General features: G+C 38.8%; 1 protein-coding gene across 1 annotated transcript in view; it reads left to right on the forward strand.

The window, feature by feature from the left end:
• Positions 1–9,688, forward strand: part of LOC100993654 (pancreatic lipase-related protein 2) — a 34,402-nt gene extending 24,714 nt beyond the window's left edge. Inside the window, exons 10-13 of the mRNA XM_055093381.2 lie at positions 1,329–1,458; positions 2,913–3,024; positions 6,660–6,827; positions 9,579–9,688. Of these exons, the coding sequence (XP_054949356.2) occupies positions 1,329–1,458; positions 2,913–3,024; positions 6,660–6,827; positions 9,579–9,642 (474 nt within the window). The 3' untranslated portion in view covers positions 9,643–9,688. The remainder of the gene's footprint in view (positions 1–1,328; positions 1,459–2,912; positions 3,025–6,659; positions 6,828–9,578) is intronic.
• Positions 9,689–19,231: the final 9,543 nt, after the last annotated feature.

Raw genomic sequence — 19,231 nt, forward strand, 5'->3', positions numbered from 1 at the left:
GTACATATTCAAGCTTCTCCAGTTATCCAAATAATGCCCTCTAGAGCTGTATCTGTTTGCCTGCCTTCTTTCTTTCCTTCCCTTCTTCTTTTTTTTTTTTTTTTTTTTTTTTTGCATTGCAATTATTTTGTTGTCTCTTTAGTCTCCTTTAATCAAGAACAGCTTCCCATTTTTTCTTGGTCTTTGAAGACTTGCCAGTTATGAGGTTTTCAGACCAGGTATTTGGCAGGATATCCCACTCTCTGAAATTGTTTGATTTTTTAGGCGGTGCTTCAGTGAGTAATAGCAGTTCCTTCTCAGTGTATTACAACTAAAGACATTCATTTAATGTTCACTCATTATTTGATGACATAAATTCATTCATTATTTGATGACTTAAACTTTAATTACTTGGTTAAGATGTTTAAACTCATATTTTGTCCTTTCAAAACTAATTTTAACCTTGACATTCTTGGGTTGAACTGAGGTCAAAAGGACATCCTATTTGATCTCCAATGTCTGTGAGTATTCAGTGAGAAGCCTTCACTCTGCTAGTTCTTGTTGGGTCATGGATAACAACATGGCCTCCAGAACTTATCTGATTCCTTCCAAATCACAAAACAGCTCTACACATCATGCATTTTGGATGTGGCATGAGGTCAAAGAGCAGAGGACAATGACACTGTGGCATAAAGCAATCAAATCCCTGATTCGAAGACAGCAAATTGCCTCCTCTGTGCCTAATTAAAGAACTATCGTTTGAGAAGCAACAAATAAGAATCAACAAGTCTGGAGAAATAATTCACATTAAAGTGAAAATGGTCCTGGACCTTCCTTTCCTCACTTCTTTTGAAATAACTTGCTATCTCTCCCACTTCTCCCTACATATATTGTATTGCATACCCCATTCATATTTTAATTTTACTGCTTCCTGGATATGACTTGTTTTCCCAACTATATTCTAAGTTTTTGAGGCACTTATTTGGATACTCTGCAGGGCCTAGCACAGTTCTATGCACAATTCCAAGGATGGAAGCATGGATGCATGGGTGCATGGGTAGATAGATGCAGGAATGCATGAGTCAGTGGGTAGATGAGAGAATGGATGGACACATGGATGCATGGGTGCATGGGTAGATAGATGCAGGAATGCATGGATTAGTGGATAGGTATGAGAATGGATGGATGGGTAGATGAAAGGATGGATAAGGGATGGATGGGTAGACGGATGGTTGCATAGGTAAAGGAAAGGTGGATGGTTGGGTGGGTGATGGGTAGGTAGGTAGATAGACATAGGAAGGAAGCTGAATTGATTGACTAACAGACAAATTATGTTTTTTTTCCACTAGAGTAAGTGTTTCCCTTGTCCAGCTGAAGGATGCCCCAAAATGGGGCACTATGCTGACCAATTTAAGGGGAAAACCAGTGCTGTGGAACAAACCTTTTTCCTGAACACAGGAGAGAGTGGTAACTTTACTAGTAAGTTTCTATTTTACTCACTTCAAATTCTTGCAATAATTTTCAAAAGTGTGCCAACCTTATTAGTCAGTATCCTTGGTAACAATGGATAGAAACTTAACTACAACAAGCTTAAGTTGTAATGAAAGGACAGTGAAATGGAATTTGTGTTGGGTCTCACCCCTTTAACCAATACTCCTGACCAGCAGAGAAAAGTACAATGATTGGCCCAGACTGGGTCACATGTTCACCCACCACTGTTGCTGGAAGGATGCATCTATTAACAGAAGAGGGCAACATGAAAGTCACTGTAAGTCAAGAAATCAGTGCAGTCATGACTATCTTTTATATTAGTCCTCCTACATACACACACTTTGTGGTGATGTCATTTTGCCCTGCTTCTTATTTTAAAAGTACAAGATAGTAAAATTATCAAGACTCATTTACTGTGAATAATAGCATATAATGGCTGGAAAGGAGAGCAGTTATTTTCTAAGGGAGTTTCAAATTTAAAAATTTGTATCAGCACTTTACAAAACACTTTTCACATACAGTATTTCCTGTAATCCTCAAAATATTTATCATAAAAGATAACAGTTTGGCAGAATCTATAAAATCCTATATGCACATTCCTTTAACCCAGTAACTTCACTTCTCAGAGTGTACCATAGAGAAATACTTGCGTGTGTGCATAAGATGATGTGATCAAGGATGCTTGCTCTTTATTTTTAAGAGCGAAAGATTGAGGGGAAAACCTAAATGTCCACCAGTTGGTAAATGACTAAATACTATAGATTAAATACTACATGTAACCATTAAAAAGAAGGTTATACCTCTGCGTACTGAAGAGAGAAAACCTCTAAGGTGTATTAAGTAAGAAGGCAAGTGACAAAACAACATGCAACACACCCATTGTCTTCATTGGTTCAGACTGCTGTAACGTAGTACCATAGACTGGGTGGCTTATAAATAGTAGAAATGTATTTCTCACAGTTCTGGAGGTTGGAAATCTGAGACCAGGGTGCCAGCATGATCAGGTTCTGCTGCACATTGCTGTCTTCTTGCTGTATACTCCCACGTGGTGGAAAGAGGAAAAGAGCGCTCTCTGTGGTCTCTTTTATGAGGTTACTGATCCCATTCATGTGGGCTCTTACCCACATGAATTCAGTCCATTGTACCATGTATCAGTCAAAATACACATGTGCAGTATCAGCTGCCCTTCATTCATCCAAGAGCACATACCTTGCTGTGTTCATAAGGGACTGTGCTGAACTATAATATTTACTGACCCCTGAGTCCCTGGCTCCCACCTAGAACCTAATGTACCCTTAACTCCTGGGCCCCAGGAATTCAATTAAGTCACAGTCCTATTGCCTCTCATCCCTGGAGGATTCAGAGCTTGGAACAATAATATTTTCATAGATCATTTTTTCAATAAGATGAGTTCATTAAATGGGTTGTATTTCTTTGGACAGGTTGGAGATATAAGGTATCAGTCACACTTTCTGGAAAAGAGAAAGTGAATGGGTACATCAAGATTGCTTTGTATGGAAGTAATGAAAACTCAAAACAATATGAGATTTTCAAGTAAGTTCAATAGTAATGTGAAATGATCATACTTTCCATAATAGATTATTCAAAATTGATTGAGTATAAAGTGTTTTATAAATCTAGGCATCTATTATACAGAACCACTGAATCCTAGAATGTCAGAGCTGGAAGAAAGTCTCAATGTCTAGTTCAATCGTCCCATTTTACATATGAGAAGAGTGAGGCCCACAGAGAGGGAACTCACTATTTAAAATGAATCATGTGCTAACTCCTTTTGGAATGTCAGTCACCTGACTAGATTGTTTTTTCTTTTTTTGTTATTTTATTTTATTTTAGATTCAGGGGGTGCATGTGCAGATTCATTACATGGGTATATTGTGTAATGGTGAGGTTTGGACTTCTAGTGAACCTATTACCCAAACGGTGAACATTGAACCCAATGGATAAATTTTATCCCTTATCCCCATCCCAACCTCTCTCCTTTTGGAGTTCCCAGTGTCTATTCTTTCCAGTTTTATGTCCATATGTACCCATTGTTTATAAGTGAGAACATGCAGTATTTGATTTTCTGTTTATGAGTTATTTCGCTGAAGATAATGGCCTTCAGCTTCATCTATGTAGCTACAAAAGACATGATTTCATTCTTTTTTATGGCTGCATAGTATTTTATGTTGTCTATATGCCAAATTTTATTTATCCAATCAACCACTGATGGACACTTAGGTTGATTCCATGACTTTGCTATTGTGAATATTGCTGTGATCAACATACAAGTGCAGGTATTTTTCTGATAAACTATTCCTTTTCATTTGGGTAGATAACCAGTAGTGCAATTGCTGGGTCAAAATGAAGTTCTATTTTTCTATCAAGGTATTTGAGAAATCTTCATACTGTTTTCCATAGGGGTTGAGCTAACTGACATCCCTACCAACAGTGTATAAGCATTCCCTTTTCTCCATATCCTTGCCAACATCTGTTATTTTTTTTCGACTTTTTAATAATAGTCATTCTGACTGGTATGAGATTGTATCTCACTGTGGTTTTAATTTGCATTTCTCTAATGATTAGTGATGTTGAGAATTTTTTTATATGTTTGCTTGATGTTTGTATGTCTTTTGAGAAGTTCTTTGCCCACTTTTTAATGGGGTTATTAGTTTTTTTCTTGTTGATTTAAGTTCCTTATAGATTCTAGATATTAATCTTTTGTCAGATGCATAGTTTGTAATATTTTCTCCCACTCTGTAGGTTGTCCGTATACTCCATTGATTGCTTCTTTTAATGTGCAGAAGATCTTTAGTTCAATTCAGTCCCATTTGTCTATTCTTGTTTTTGCTGCATTTGCTTTGAGGTCTTAGTCATAACTTCTTTCTTTCTTTCTTTCTTTTTTTTTTTTTTTTTTTGAGATGGAGTTTCACTCTTGTTGCCCAGGCTGGAGTGCAATGGCAAGATCTCGGCTCACTGCAACTTCCGCCTCCTGGGTACAAGCAATTCTCCTGCCTCAGCCTCCCACATAGCTGGGATTACAGGCACCTGCCACCATGCCTGGCTAATTTTTTTGTATTTTTAGCAGAGATGGGGTTTCACCATGTTGGCCAGGCTGGTCTCAAACTCCTTTCCTCAGGTGATCCACCCGCCTCACCTAAGCTAATGTACAGGAGAGTTTTATCCTATGTTTTCTTCTAGAATTTTTATAGTTTCAGGTCTCACATTTAAGTCTTTCATCCATCTTGAGTTAATTTTTGCATATGGTGAAGAATAGGGGTCCAGTTTTATTCTTCTGCCTATGGCTAACCAGTTATCCTAGCACCATTTATTGAATAGGTTTATTCAATAACCCTTTCCTCATTGTTTATTATTGTTGACTTTGTCAAAGATCAGCTAGCTGTAGATATATGGCTTTATTTCTGGGCTTTCTATTCTGTTCCAATGATATATGTGTCTATTTTTGTACCAGTACCATGCTGTTTGGGTTAGTGTAGCCTTGTAGTATAGTTTGAAGTCAGGTAATGTTATACCATTGGCTTTGTTCTTTTTGCTTAGATTGCTTTGGTTATTGGGGCTCTTTCTTATTCATATTCTAAAATATGAATTTTAGAATTGTTTTTTCTAATTCTGTAAAAAATGACATTGTTAATCTGATAGGAATTGTGTTGAATCTGTAGATCACTTTAATGATATTGATTCTTCCTGTCCATGAGCATGGGATGTCTTTCCATTTGTTTGTGTCATCTACAATTTCTTTCATCAGTGTGTTTATCGTGCTCCCTGTAGAGTTCATTTGCCTCCTTGGCTAAATGTATTCCTAGGTATATTTTGTGTGTATGGCCATTGTATATGAGATTGAGTTCTTGATTTGGTTCTCACCTTGAGCATTTTTGGTGTATAGAAATGCAATTGATTTTTGTGCAATAATTTGTATTCTGAAACTTTACTAAAGTGATTTATCAGGCCTAGCAGACTTTTAGGGGAATTTTAGGATTTTCTAGATATAAAATCATGTCATCAGTAAACAGAGATAAGTAGACTTCTTCTTTTCCAATTGGATGCCTTTTATTTCTTTCTCTTGCCTGATTGCTCTGGCTAGAACTTACAGTACTGTGTTGAATAGGAGTAATGAGAGTGGGCATCCTTGTCTAGTCCCAGTTCTTAGGGTGAATGCTTTCAACTTTTCTCCATTCGATATAGGGTTAGCTGTGGGATTGTCATATATGGCTTTTATTATTTTGAGGTATGTTTCTTTGATGTCTAGTTAGTTGAGGGCTTTTTATCATGAAGGGACATTAGATTTTATTAAAAGCTTTTTCTGCATCTATTGAGATTATTATATGTTTTTTGTTTTTGATTCTATTTATATGTTGAATCACATCTGTTGATTTGCATATGTAGAACCATCCTTGCATTCCTGGAATAAAACCCACTTCATTGTGATGAATTATCTTTTTAATGTGCTGTTGGATTTGGTTTGCTTGCATTTTGTTGGGGATTTTTGTGTCTGTGTTCATCAGGGATATTGCCTATAGTTTTCTTTCTGACTTGGATTTTGTAAATATCAAAATCTCTTCAGGCAAGGCACATCTGTATGGCACATACCCAACACACACCCCATCTTCACACACATAGGTACACATATGAAGCCTGTGGCCATCTCATCCATGCTGTGTGGCCTCAGCATCTGGCTTTTGCTGGGCATGTGAGGTGCTTGGTAAATATGTGTTAGATGAATGCATAACCTGTACAATAAAGTTAGGTTCTGTTTTTGCACTAACTTTTACATAAAAATGTTTGTGTTGAATTAAATGTCCTTGACAAATTCCTGTAATACACATGAGATGCTAACAAATGGCATCTGCTGAACCACATGCATCTTTAAGCATAAGACATTGCCCCAAATAGTCCTGTAACAAACTTAGAGCATTAATATGCCACCCCAAATATTCGACTTAGCTGTAGGTAAAAACTAAAACAGTGGAAATCTGGAGTCCAGTATTTTTAAAAGGTGTGTTCTGCACAAATACTTTTATGTTATGGCAGCACCTGGATGTGTATGAAGTCATCCAAGGTGTTTGCAGAAAACCAACAACAGCAACTATTGTTTAGAGAAGTTATAGATTGCAATCATGTTATGTATTCATATATCCAGCTGATATAACATTTTATGTCTATATTTTCAGAGGATCCCTCAAACCAGATGCAAGTCACACGTGTGCTATTGATGTGGATTTTAATGTTGGAAAAATACAGAAAGTTAAGTTCCTCTGGAACAAACGTGGGATAAATCTATCTGAGCCCAAACTGGGGGCTTCCCAAATCACAGTGCAAAGTGGTGAAGATGGGACTGAGTATGTATTTTTTATTGCATCTAAGTTTGGTTATTTATATTTACATATTGATATATCTGTCTAAGCATTCATTCATCCAATTGCCCACCTACTCATCTATGTACCCATCTACTCATCCATTCATCTACCCATCTATCCATTTCTCTATCCTTTTAACCACTTAGCCACTTACCCATTCACTTATTCCCCTACCCATCCACCCAGACACCTATCTCATCATTCTTCTGGCCCTCTGGCCATTATTTGATCTTCCCTCCATCCATTCATCTTCCCAGCTATTCATCTCAACTCTCCATCCATCCATCTGATTTACTTTGAAAAACCAAACATTGTTTTCCTTAGGCAAAATTCAACTTGGCAGGGGCAAGGCAATGATTGTAGGCACAGATTCAAGAAACGGGGAAATATGAATGACTATTTTATCTCAAACAATAAGGAAAACACTTGGGAAGCACATAGGGGAAATCTCTGAGTTAATTCCAGTTGATGTGCAGTTATTAATGTAAACAGGTTTGTTTGGAGACTATAGCATTAGAGGGTTACACAGTGTGTTGGGAATCTGGCTCATAGTGGCAAGTTCTTCCATTCTGAGAGAATAGAATCCTACTTAGTCGGCATTGGGAGAGAACATAACTGTTTTTAAAATATGGAAAGAATGACACCTCAAAAGAGGATAATTCAAAAACAATGGGATATTAGAGAATAAAGGAAACATAAATGTTGACTCTCAACTGATCTTGTTTTAAGATGAGGAAGTAAGATTTGGAAAGTCAAGTAACTTGTCTAAGGTCATGTAGGGAATCTAAAGGGAAAAATATTGAACTTCAGAATGTTTTCAAAACACACACCAAGACTTAGCTCAGCTGCATGACTCAACTTTGCTGGCTGTAAAAGTGGCAATAATCCCAATTACTCAGTATATTATTGGAAGGATCAGATGTCACAGTCAGCGTGCCATCACTTTGTGTACAGTAGACCCCCTTACCTGGGGGGATGGGTGATATAATCCAAGACCCCAGTTGGATGCCTCAAACCTCAAATAGTACCAATCCTACATATACTATGATTTTTTTTCCTATTCATACATACTATATGAATAGGAAATATGCTGGACAAAGGGACACTTCATGTCCTGGGTGGGACAGAGCTGAACAGAGCAAGACTTTATCATGCTACTCAGAATGATGTGTAATTTAAGCTTACGAATTGTTTGTTTCTAAAATTTCCCATTTCCTGTTTTGGGACCTCAGTTGACCATGGGTAACTGAAACCATGGAAAGCAAAACTGCAGATAATGGGGGGCTACTATGCTCAGTTGTAAGGCACAACAAGGACTGGGACCCAGGTCTTCTGACAGCCCCTCCAGTGTTCTTTCCACTGTGCCCATCAACTCAGCCAGCTGGATGTGAAACTGAGAAGTCCGTATGGTCTGGTAGTGCAATGCAATGTGAAAATGTCTGGATTTCTCAGTATTTAAGTGGGGGTGGAGTTCCTGTTTTAAGTACAATATAGAACACATACTGTATAATCCAAACACCAGAGTCCCCAGCCCACATGAGGGCTCTCTCACCAAGAAGCTACATTCTGAAGCTAACCCGGAGGGAAGGCCAGCTTGGCCACACTGTTCCCCTTGCATCAAAGTCATCTGCAAGAGAAGGAAGAGGCCAGAAGTGGCCAGCTTCTCATGCTTGGTGCTTGCTCCAACCTGACTTAGTTAGTTTCTCACGGTTAATAACCCTCCAGGATCTTTTTTATTTTTAGGCAATTTTATTGAAACATAATTCCCATAAAACACAATTCACCCATTTAAAGTGTGCAATTCAATGGCTTTTAGAATATTCACAGAGTTGTGCAACTATCACCACAATGTTAAAATCTTTTCATCACCCTAAAAAGAAACCCCAGACCCATTAGCCATCATCCCTCCACCCGCACATCCCTTTTTCTCAGCCCTAGGCATCCACTGATCTACTTTGCGTCTCTGTAGGTTTTCTTATTCTGGATATTTCATGTAAATGGAGTCATACAGTATATAGTCCTTCATGACTGGCTTCTTTCATTTAGCATAACGTTTTCAAGGTTCATCCACGTAGCATGTATCAGTACTGCATTCTTTTTTATTGTCAAATAATATTCTATTATACGACTATGCCACATTTTATTTATTCATTTATCAGTTGGTCATTTGGGTTGTCTCTACTTGGGGGCTATTATGAATAATGCTGCTATGAACATTATGTACAAGATTTTGTTTTCATCCTCTTGGGTATATACCTAGGAGTGGAACTGCTTGGCCAAATGATAACTCTGTTTACCCTTTAGAGGAATTGCCAAACTGTTTCCAAAGTGGCTGCCACATTTTACATTCCCAGAGCAGTGTATGAGGGGCCCTCTCTGATTTTAATTTGACAGAGAAAGTCCCCTCTGAGCTGGCTGGGGCACTCTTGGTCCCTGGAACTCATTGCTAGACCCAAAGAGGCAGTCCCATCAGAGTCCCCTCAGTTTTGCAGTTTGCAAAGCTTCAGTTTGACATGGCTGATTCACTTCCCGCCCATTCAGAGCCCACATGGGGAGAGGAGTGCTCTTTGAGCAGGTTTTGTTAGTAAGAATTACTTGGACACTGCCTGGTAAAGCAGAACTTTTCGGTCAAGGGGAGCCGAATCCAGGGGGTTGCCCAAATGCTGTTTACTCACCTGAAGTCACATTTCCACAAGCAAAAGAGCCTCATGCTGACAATCTTTTCCTCCCCAGGTATAATTTTTGTAGCAGCGACACTGTGGAAGAAAACGTCTTGCAATCTCTTTACCCTTGTTAAAAACGTGGTGCGGCTATTGCGGTAATAAAATCTTTAATGCACTCGGTTTGAGGGTGAGCTGTTAGTTTGACATTCTCTACTTTCTGGGTTCACATTTCAGAAATGATTTGGGGGATTGGAGCCAAGTTTGCCACAGGTGATGCCTGGAACTTCTCACCCACTTACCTCCGCCACCATCTCTCTCTTTCCAGGCACTTTAGGTGGCCCATTCTAGCGGATTTTATTTCCTTAGACGATGAACTTCTGTCCTATTTGTAAAGGTCGTTGTTGCTCTCACTTGCTGCCCAACCAGCTTTTAACATCCTAGGGACACAAGGTAGACACCACATAAGCATTCAGAAAATACAAAGAGAAGAAAAGCAAAAAAGGAGAATGAAACAAAAATCCCGAGATATTGCCACATTTTGTGGCAGGTGTAACTCCAAACTCTGATGATTTTGATTAAAATCCACCTGCGGCATGGAGACAGCAGGGCTTTAAAAAAAAAAAAAAGTTATTGCATGCACATGTTACAAAATTCAAATGATACAGAAAAGTATTCTTATGAAAGGAGAATCTCTTTCCCCCTTGCCTTCAAGTCTCTCAGTTCTTCTTCCTAGAGACAACCTGGGTTTTTTCAAGAAATAGTCCACATATCCTTATGGATATATCTATTTTACACACTCAACCCTGCCACACCCTTTTTGTCTAAGCACAGATGATAGAATACTGTACACACTGTTCCACATCTTGCATTTTTCACTAACAATAAGTTGCATATTCGTCTCTAATGGTACAGGAAGAGTTTCTCCATTCTTCATATATCTTCATAGATTCCACTGAGAGATGTGCATGGTATGTATGGTTGGACTATTTTCTATTATACATATTCATGCAATTAATATCCTTTCATGATATATTCTACATTATATAGCTGATCAATAAATATTTGGAATATGTTTATTTTGACCAATATTGCCAAATTGCTCTCTATAGCGATTGTATCAATTTATTCAACGAACAACATAGTAGGTTGAACCATAGGCAATTACACTTTTAAAGGCCAGAAAAGCCAAATGTTGACAATTTCATGTGATTCATTCTAATATGAGAGCGTTTCACACTCTTACCAACATGGGTATTGTCAAATCTTTTGCCAATTTGATAGGTGAAAGTGTGTTTCCTTACATTGTAATTTGCTTTATTTTATTATGAGTGAGGTTTCAGTATTTAATGGGCTCTTTGTATTTCTTCCTCTGTGAATTATCCAAATTCTTTGCCAATTTTAGGCATCTTTTTAATACAGTTTTCACTTTAAACAGCTCTTTAATATTAGGAAAACTGGAATATTCCATCATATGCGAATATTTTGCTCAATCTATCCTCTACCCAGGGAGGAAAAAGAACGGCAGCAGGAGGGCCTGGGACAGCGGCTCACAGGGCCTGTACCTGTCTGCCCTGTGCGCAGCTCATACTTAGAGGGTTCTGCAGGTCCCCATCACCCCAGTGGCTTCCCGGAGGGCTCCAACCACCTGAACTCACACTGGTCAGGGGCAGATGAGGCAACCAGGCCTGGGTTTTCATATCTCCTTCCTGAGCCTGATACTGGCCACCAGCCTGTGTGGTCTTTTTTTGAGGCTATGCCCAGATTTGGGGGGGCCAAGGACCTCCTCAACAAAGCTGCTGGGGCCCGTGTGGAGCGCAGCCGTGGAAGCCTGGCCTCCTGATCATGCACCACTTCCCATTTGCCCCCAGCAGAACTGCCTGGGGACCCCAGAGAGTAAATGGGCTGGTGCCAGGTAGAGGGTGTTGCTTTCAGGGCCTGGGAGTTGTACTGTAGGTGCACCCGTTGCGCCAGGGTGGGGTTATTCACTGTTCAATTCTTAGAATCCTGAAATGGCTTCATCTAGCAGATTGAGAAAATGGCATCATGACAGCAGTGGCTGTTGCTTCAGAAGAATTGCAGGTAATTCTTCCTTCCACTGAGATTTGGAGAATAGGGGTAAAGGAGCTCTCTCTTCCCTTTAAGGGGAGGCCTCTAATGCAAACAGAACTGAAGTCCTTGAGTTCAATGTCTTGGGATTTTTTTGGTTCCTTCATCCTTTTTGCTTTTATTTTCTTTGTATTTTCTAAATTCTTTTTCTTAAAACCCTATACAGCATTTATTTGTTTTTATTTTTTATTTTTTTGGAGATGGAGTCTCGCTCTGTCACCCAGGCTGGAGTGCAGTGGCGCGATCTCGGCTCACTGCATGCAACCTCTGCCTCCTGGGTTCACGCGATTCTCTTGCCTCTCAGCTTCCCGAGTAGGCATCCACCACCATGCCCAGCTAATTTTTTTTATTTTTAGTAGAGACGGATTTCACCATGTTGGCCAGGCTGGTCTTGAACTCCTGACCTCAAGTGATCCACCCACCTCGGCCTCCCAAACTCCTGGGATTACAGGTGTGAGCCACTGCGCCCGGCCCCTTTACAGCATTTAAAATCTTAGCCTGGTGCAATGAAATAGGTCCTTGTCTGAGACCTACCAGATGTTTTAGATCACAATAAAACTACAAACTATAGAAGTTATCAGCCCTGGCCGTGTATTAGAATTACTGTGGAGCTTTAAAAGAAACCTGTAATCCCAGCTACTCAGGAGGCTGAGACGAGAGGATCACCTGAAGCCAGGAATTTGAGACCAGCCTGGGCAACAGAGTGAGGCCCCATCTCTTAAAAAGAAAGAAAGAAAACAAAAACAAAAGACAATCCCATGTCCAGGATATATCCTAGACCAACCACAATTTTGGGGTGGGTCACCAGTATTCTTAAAGCTCCCTGGACGATTTACAGCCACAGTTCAGAACCACCAAGTATGATCCCATCTAAGAGGTGGTAATGACACTTTCTATCTTTACTCATATAAATCCCCATAGTGTGATATAGGGCCTAATTGCTCAGCTCTGCAGTAAAGCTGAGCTGGCCTTGCATTCATTGCAGCTTCATTTCCTTCTACCTGGACTCCCTGGGCTGGCTGCTTAACTTCTCTGATCTCAAGACTTACTGGAGAATAATAGTAGCCCTGCCACACAGGGTGGCTAGTAGAATTACATAAAATAAGAAATGCAAAGCACTTAGGACAGTGCTTGGCACATAACAAACTGTCATTAAATGAGGAAGGTTGGGAGGCTGAGGTGGCTGGATCACCTGAGGTCAGGAGTTCGAGACCTGGGCAAGATGGTGAAACCCTGTCTCTACTAAGAATACAAAAAAAAATTAGCGGAGCATGGTGGTGCACACCTATAATCCCAGCTACTCAGGAGGCCGAGGCAGGAGAATCACTTGAACCTGGAAGGCAGAGGCTGCAGTGAGCTGAGGTCAAGCTACTGCACTCCAGCTTGGGCAGCAGAGGGAGACTCGGTCTAAAAAAAAAAAGAAGAAAAAGAAGGAAGGGCTGGCTGGCATGAGTTATTCTTTAAGAGTAACAGATACCAATGACAAAGAGCTAAGACAGGTCATAGCCTCAGAGAAGCAATTTTAAGTGGATGCAACTAAAGATTCGTATTCAGAATACATAAAAGGACAACCCAATACAAAAATGGACAGAGGTCACAAACATGCAATTCACACACAGGAAAACTGAATTTAAAAAGCTTGAGATTTAACCTCACTAGTAATCAGGGGAATACAAATGAAACCAACAAAATAACATTCACACTTGTCAGATTATCCAAAATATGCCTTCATCATTGAAAAAGAATGAACTAGGATCCATATGTATCAACATGTGTAGATCCCCAAAATGTCCTGTTGAGGACAAAAGCAAGTGTCAGGAAGATATATCATTTAGATACAGAAATTACGACTTACGTACATTTCTATTTACAAAATACTATTACTCACCACCTATGTGCTACAAGATATCAAAACATGACCTACAAGGCCATTTAGAATCCTTCCTTATCCTGGGAGCGAGCGTAGTACCTGATAGATAGTTTTTCAACCCTCCCCACTCTTCTCCCTCAAGTAGTCCCCAGGGTCTATTGTTTCCATTTTTGTGTCCATGTGTATTCAGTATTTAGCTCCTGCTTATAAGTGAGAACACACAGTATTTGGTTTTCTGTTTCTGTATTCGTTATCTTAGGATAATGGCCCCCAGGTGCATTGCATTCATGTTGCTTCAAAGGACATGATTTCATTCCTTTTTATGGCTGCATAGTATTCCATGGTGTATAGATACCACATTTTCTTTATCCAGTCCACCACTGATGGACATCTAGGTTGATTCCATGTCTTTGCTATTGTGAATAGTGCAGCAATGAACATATGAGTGCATGTGTCTTTTTGGTAAAATGATTTATTTTAGGGGGGATATATACCAAATTCTGAGATTGCTGGGTCAAATGGTAATTCTGTTTTAAGTTCTTAGAGGAAGCTACACACTGCTTTCCACAGTGGCTGAACTAACTTACATTCCTACCAGCAGTGTATAAGTGTTCCCTTTTCTCCACAACCTCACCAATATCTGTTGTTTTTTGACTTTTTAGTAATAGCAATTCTGACTGGTGTGAGATGGTATTTGACTGTGGTTTTTATTTGCATTTCTCTAATGATTAGTGATGGTGAGCATTTTCTCATATATTTGTCGGCCACATATATATCTTCTTTGGAGAAGTGTCTGTTCATGTCCTTTGCCCATTTTTTAAATGGGGTTATTTGGTTTTTGTTTGTTGAATTGTTTAAGTTACTTATAGATTCTGAATATTAGACCTTTGTCAGATACATAGTTTGTGAATATTTTCTCCATTCCATAGGTTGTCTGTTTACTCTCATGACAGTTTCTTTTACTGTACAGAAGCTCTTTAAGTTACCCACTTGTCAGTTTCTGTTTTTGTCAAAAATGCTTTTAGAGACTTAGTCATAAATTATTTGCCAAGGCCAATGCCCAGAATGGATTTCCTAGGATTTCTTCTAGAGTTTTTTTTTTAAGTTTTAGATCTTGCATTTAAGTCTTTAATCCATCTTAAGCTAATTTTTGTGTATGCTGAAAAAAGGGTGTCCAGTTTCAATCTTCTGCCTATGGCTAGCCAGTTTTCCCAGCACCATTTATTGGGTAGGGAGTTCTTTCCCTACTTCTTGTTGTTGTCAATTATTGAAGATTAGGTGGTTGTAGGTGTGTGGCTTTATTTCTGGGTTCTCCATCTTGTTCCATTGGTCTACATGTATGTTTTTGTACTGGTACCAAGCTGTTTGGGTTACTGTAGCCTTGTAGTATGGTTTGAAGTCAGGTAGTGTAATGCCTCCAGCTTTTTTCTTTTTGCCTAAGATTGCTTTGGCTCTTTAGGCCCTGTTTCAATTCCATATAAATTTTAGAATCATTTTTTCTAATTCTTTGAAAAATGACACTGATAGTTTAATAAGAATAGCATTGAGTTGTAAATTGCTTTGGACAGTATAACCATTTTAACAATATCAATTCATCCTATCCATGAGCATGGAATGTTTTTCGGTTTGTGTCATCTCTTATTTCTTTCAGCAATGTTTTGTAATTCTTGTTGCAGCTGTCTTTCACCTTGTTAGTTAGCTGTATTCCTAATAACTTTATTCTTTTTCTGGCTATTGTAAATGAGACTGTGGTCTTGATTTGGCTGTCAACATGGGTGTTATTGATATATATAAATGCTACTGATTTTCATACATTGATTTTGTATCCTGAAACTTCACTGAAGTTGTTTATCAGTTGTAGGAGCCTTTTGGCAGGGTTTATGGGATTTTCTAGGTATAGAATCATATTGTCTGTGAAAAGAGATTGACTTCTCTTCTTATTTGTATGCCTTTACTTCTTTCTCTTGCCTGATGGCTCTGACTAGGACTTCCAGTAATAATTGAATAGGAGTGGTGAGAGAGGGCATCCTTGGCTTTTTCCAGTTCTCAAAAGAAATGCTTCCAGTTTTTTGCCCATTCAGTATGATGTTGGCTGTGGGTTTGTCATAGGTGGCTCTTATTATTTTGAGGTATGTTCGTTTGATGCCTAATTTGTTGAGAGTTTTTTAACATGAAGGGATGTTGAATTGTATCAAAAGACTTTTTCTCTGTCTATTGAGATGATCAGGTGGTTTTTGTTTTTAATTCTGTTTATGTGGATGAATCACATTTATTGGTTTACATGTGTTGAGCTAACCTTGCATGCCAGGAATAAAGCCTACTCGGTCATGGTGAATTAACTGTTTGATGTGCTGCTGGATTCAGTTTGGTAATATTTTGTTGAAGATTTTTGTGTATATGTTCATCAGGGCTATTGGCCTGATGTTTTCTTTTTTCACTGTGATCTACCAGATTTTTGTATCATAATGATGCTGGCTTTATAGAATGAGTTAGGGAGGTCTCTCCTCCTTTATTTTTTGGAATAATTTCAGAAGGATTGATATTAACTCTTCTTCGTACATCTGGTAGAATTTGTCTGTGAATTCATATGGTCCTGGGCTTTTATTTGTTAGTAGGTTTTTTATTAATGATTCAATTGCAGAACTTGTTATTGGTCTATTCAAGATTTCAACCTCTTCCTGTTTCAATCTTGGGAGGCTGTGTGTGTCCAGAAATTTATCCATTCTTCTACGTTTTCTACTTTGTATGCATAGAGATGTTCATAATAGTCTCTGAGGATTTTTTTTTATTTCTGTAAGGCCATTTGTAATGTTACTTTTGTCACTTCTGATGGTGTTTATTTGGATCTTTCCCCTTTTTCTTTATTAATCTAGTTAGCAGTCTATTGATCTTGTTTATTCTTTCAAAGAACAAACTTTTGGTTTTGTTGATCTGTTGTGTAGATTTTTGCATCTCAGTTTTGTTTAGTTCAGCTCTGATTTTGGTTATTTCTTTTCCTCTGGGAGCTTTGGAGTTGGTTTGCTTTTGTTTTTTAGTTCTTCTGTGTATGGCATTAGTTTGTTAATTTGAGTTCTAACTTCTTGATGTAGTCATTTAGTGCTATAAACTTTCTTCTTAACACTGCTTTAGCTATGTCCCAAAAATTCTGGTGTGCTATGCCTCTGTTTTCATTAATTTCAAATGATTTTTTTTCTGCCTTAGTTTAATTTTTTACCCAGAAATCATTTAGGTGCAGTTTAACTTCCATGTAATTGTATGGTTCTAAGGGATCTTCTTGGTATTGATTTATATTTTTATTGCACTGTGGTCTGAGAGTCTGGTTGTTATGATTTTTTTTAATTTGTTGAGACTTGCTTTATGGCTGAGCATGTGCGCAATCTTAGAATATGTGCCATGTGCTGATAAGAAGAATGCATATCCTGTTGTCGGGTAGGGTGTTCTATAGATGTCTCTTAGGTTTATTTGGTCAAGTGTTGAGTTTAAGTCCAGAATATCTTTATTAGATTTCTGCCTTGATGATCTTTCTAACGTTGTCAGTGGGATGTTGAAGTCTCCCGCTTAACTTGTGTGGTTCTCTAAATCTCTTTGTAGACCTCTAAGAACTTTTTAAAAAATGAATCTGGGTGCTTCAGTGTTGGATGCGTATATATTTAGGATAGTTAAGTCTTATTGAATTGAGCCATTTATCATTATGTAATGCCCTTCTTTGTCCTTTTTGATCATTGTTGGTTTAAAACCTATTTTATCTGATATAAGAATAGCACTCCCTTCTCTTTTTTGTTTTCCATTTGCCTGATAGATCCTTCTCTATCCCTTTCCTTTGAGCCTGTGGGTGTCATTGGTGTCATTACTTGTAAGATGGGTTTCTTGAAGACAGTTGCTGGGTCTTGCTTCTTTATCCAATTTGACATTCTATTTCTTTTTTTTTTTTTTTTTTTTTTTTTTGAGACAGAGTCTTGCTCTGTCGCCCAGGCTGGAGTGCAGTGGTGCGATCTCAGCTCACTGCAACCTCCACCTCCTGGGTTCAAGGCATTCTCCTGCCTCAGCCTCCCGAGTAGCTGGGATTACAGGCATGTGCCACCACTCCCGGCTAAATTTTTGTATTTTTAGTAGAGATGGGGTTTCACCGTGTTAGCCAGGATGATCTCGATCTCCTGATCTTGTGATCTGCCCGCCTCGGCCTTCCTAAGTGCTGGGATTACAGGCATGAGCTACCAACTCTATACCTTTTAAGTGGGGCATCTAACCCATTTACATTTAAAACAAATATTGCTATGTGAGGATTTCATCCTGTCATTGTGTTGTTAGCAGGTTGTTAGGTAGATTTGATTGCATAGTTGCTTTGTAGTGTCAATGGACTTTGTACTGAAATGTGTTTTTGTGGTGGCAGGTATTGTGCTTTCATTTCCATGTTTAGCACTCCCTTTAGAACCTCTTATAAGGCAGGTAGTGGTAACGAATTCCCTTAGAATTTGTTTCTCTGAAAAGCATTTTATTTTTCCTTTTCTTATGAAGCTTAATTTGGAAGGATATGAAATTCTTGGTTGGAATTTCTTTTCTTTAAGAATGCTGAAAAATGGCCCCCAGTCTCTTCTGGAGTGTAAGGTTTCTGCTAAAAGCTCCACTGTTAGCCTGATGGGATTCCCTTTATAAATGACCTGCCCCTTCTCTCTAGCTGCCTTTAGGACTTCTTCTTTCATATTGACCTTGGAGAATCTGATTACAGTATGTTTTGGGGATGGTCATCTTATATAGTATCTCACAGGGATTCTCTGAATTTCTTAAATTCACATGTAAAATATTAGGAAATTTTTCATGGACTATATCCTCAAATATATTTTTTAAGTTGCTTGCTCTCTTTCAGAAATGCCAATGAGTCATAGGTTTGCTCTCTTTACACAATCCCATATTTCTTGGAGATTTCATTCATTTTTTAAAATTCTTTTTTCCTCATTTTTGTCTGCCTGCGTTGCTTTGAAGGAGTGGTCTTCAAGTTCTTAGAATCTTTCTTCAGGTTGGCCTATTCCAATTGTTGTTAATGCTTCCAATCATATTATGAAATTCCTGTAGTAAATTTTCTATTTCCAGAAGTTCATTTTGGTTCTTTCTTAAAATGGTGATGTCATCTTTCAACTCTTGGATAATTTTATTGTTTTCCTTGGATTGGGTTTCAACCTTCTCTTGTGTCTCATTGAGCTTCCTTGCCATCCAGATTCTGAATTCTATGTCTGACATTTCAGCCATTTCAATCTGGTTAAGAACCATTGCTGGGGAGCTAGTGTGATCATCTGGAGGTAAGAAGATACTCTGGTTTTTAGAGTTGCCAAAGTTCTTGCACTGGTTCTTTCTGTGAGGGCTAATATTCCTTTATCCTTTGAAGTTGCTGTCTTTTGGATGAGGCTTTTTGTTTATATGTTCTTTATTGCCCTCGAGGGTTTGACTGTCATACAGGTTGGGTATAGTTGAATGTTTGTTTCTGGATGCTTTCAGAGGGCCAAGACTCAGCTTGACACTCCTAGGCTGCATGCTTTAACCCTGGGGAGCTGGGACTGGGCCCATAGCTTTTTCTTCTGGCCCCTTGAGGTGAAGCACCAGCTGCTTTAAGGGAACCAAGGTGCTCCCAGACTGCTGGCAACAGCACTCTGTCGGATGCTGTGGGCTAAAGTGGTCCAGGAGGGCAGCAGAGGGGCTGTGGGTAAAAGGACTCTGGTCAGGTAGCACAGGGCTGCAGGTGAAAGCATTATGGT

The sequence above is a fragment of the Pan paniscus genome, chromosome 8, assembly GCF_029289425.2.
Source record: "Pan paniscus chromosome 8, NHGRI_mPanPan1-v2.0_pri, whole genome shotgun sequence".
Lineage (NCBI taxonomy): Eukaryota > Metazoa > Chordata > Mammalia > Primates > Hominidae > Pan > Pan paniscus.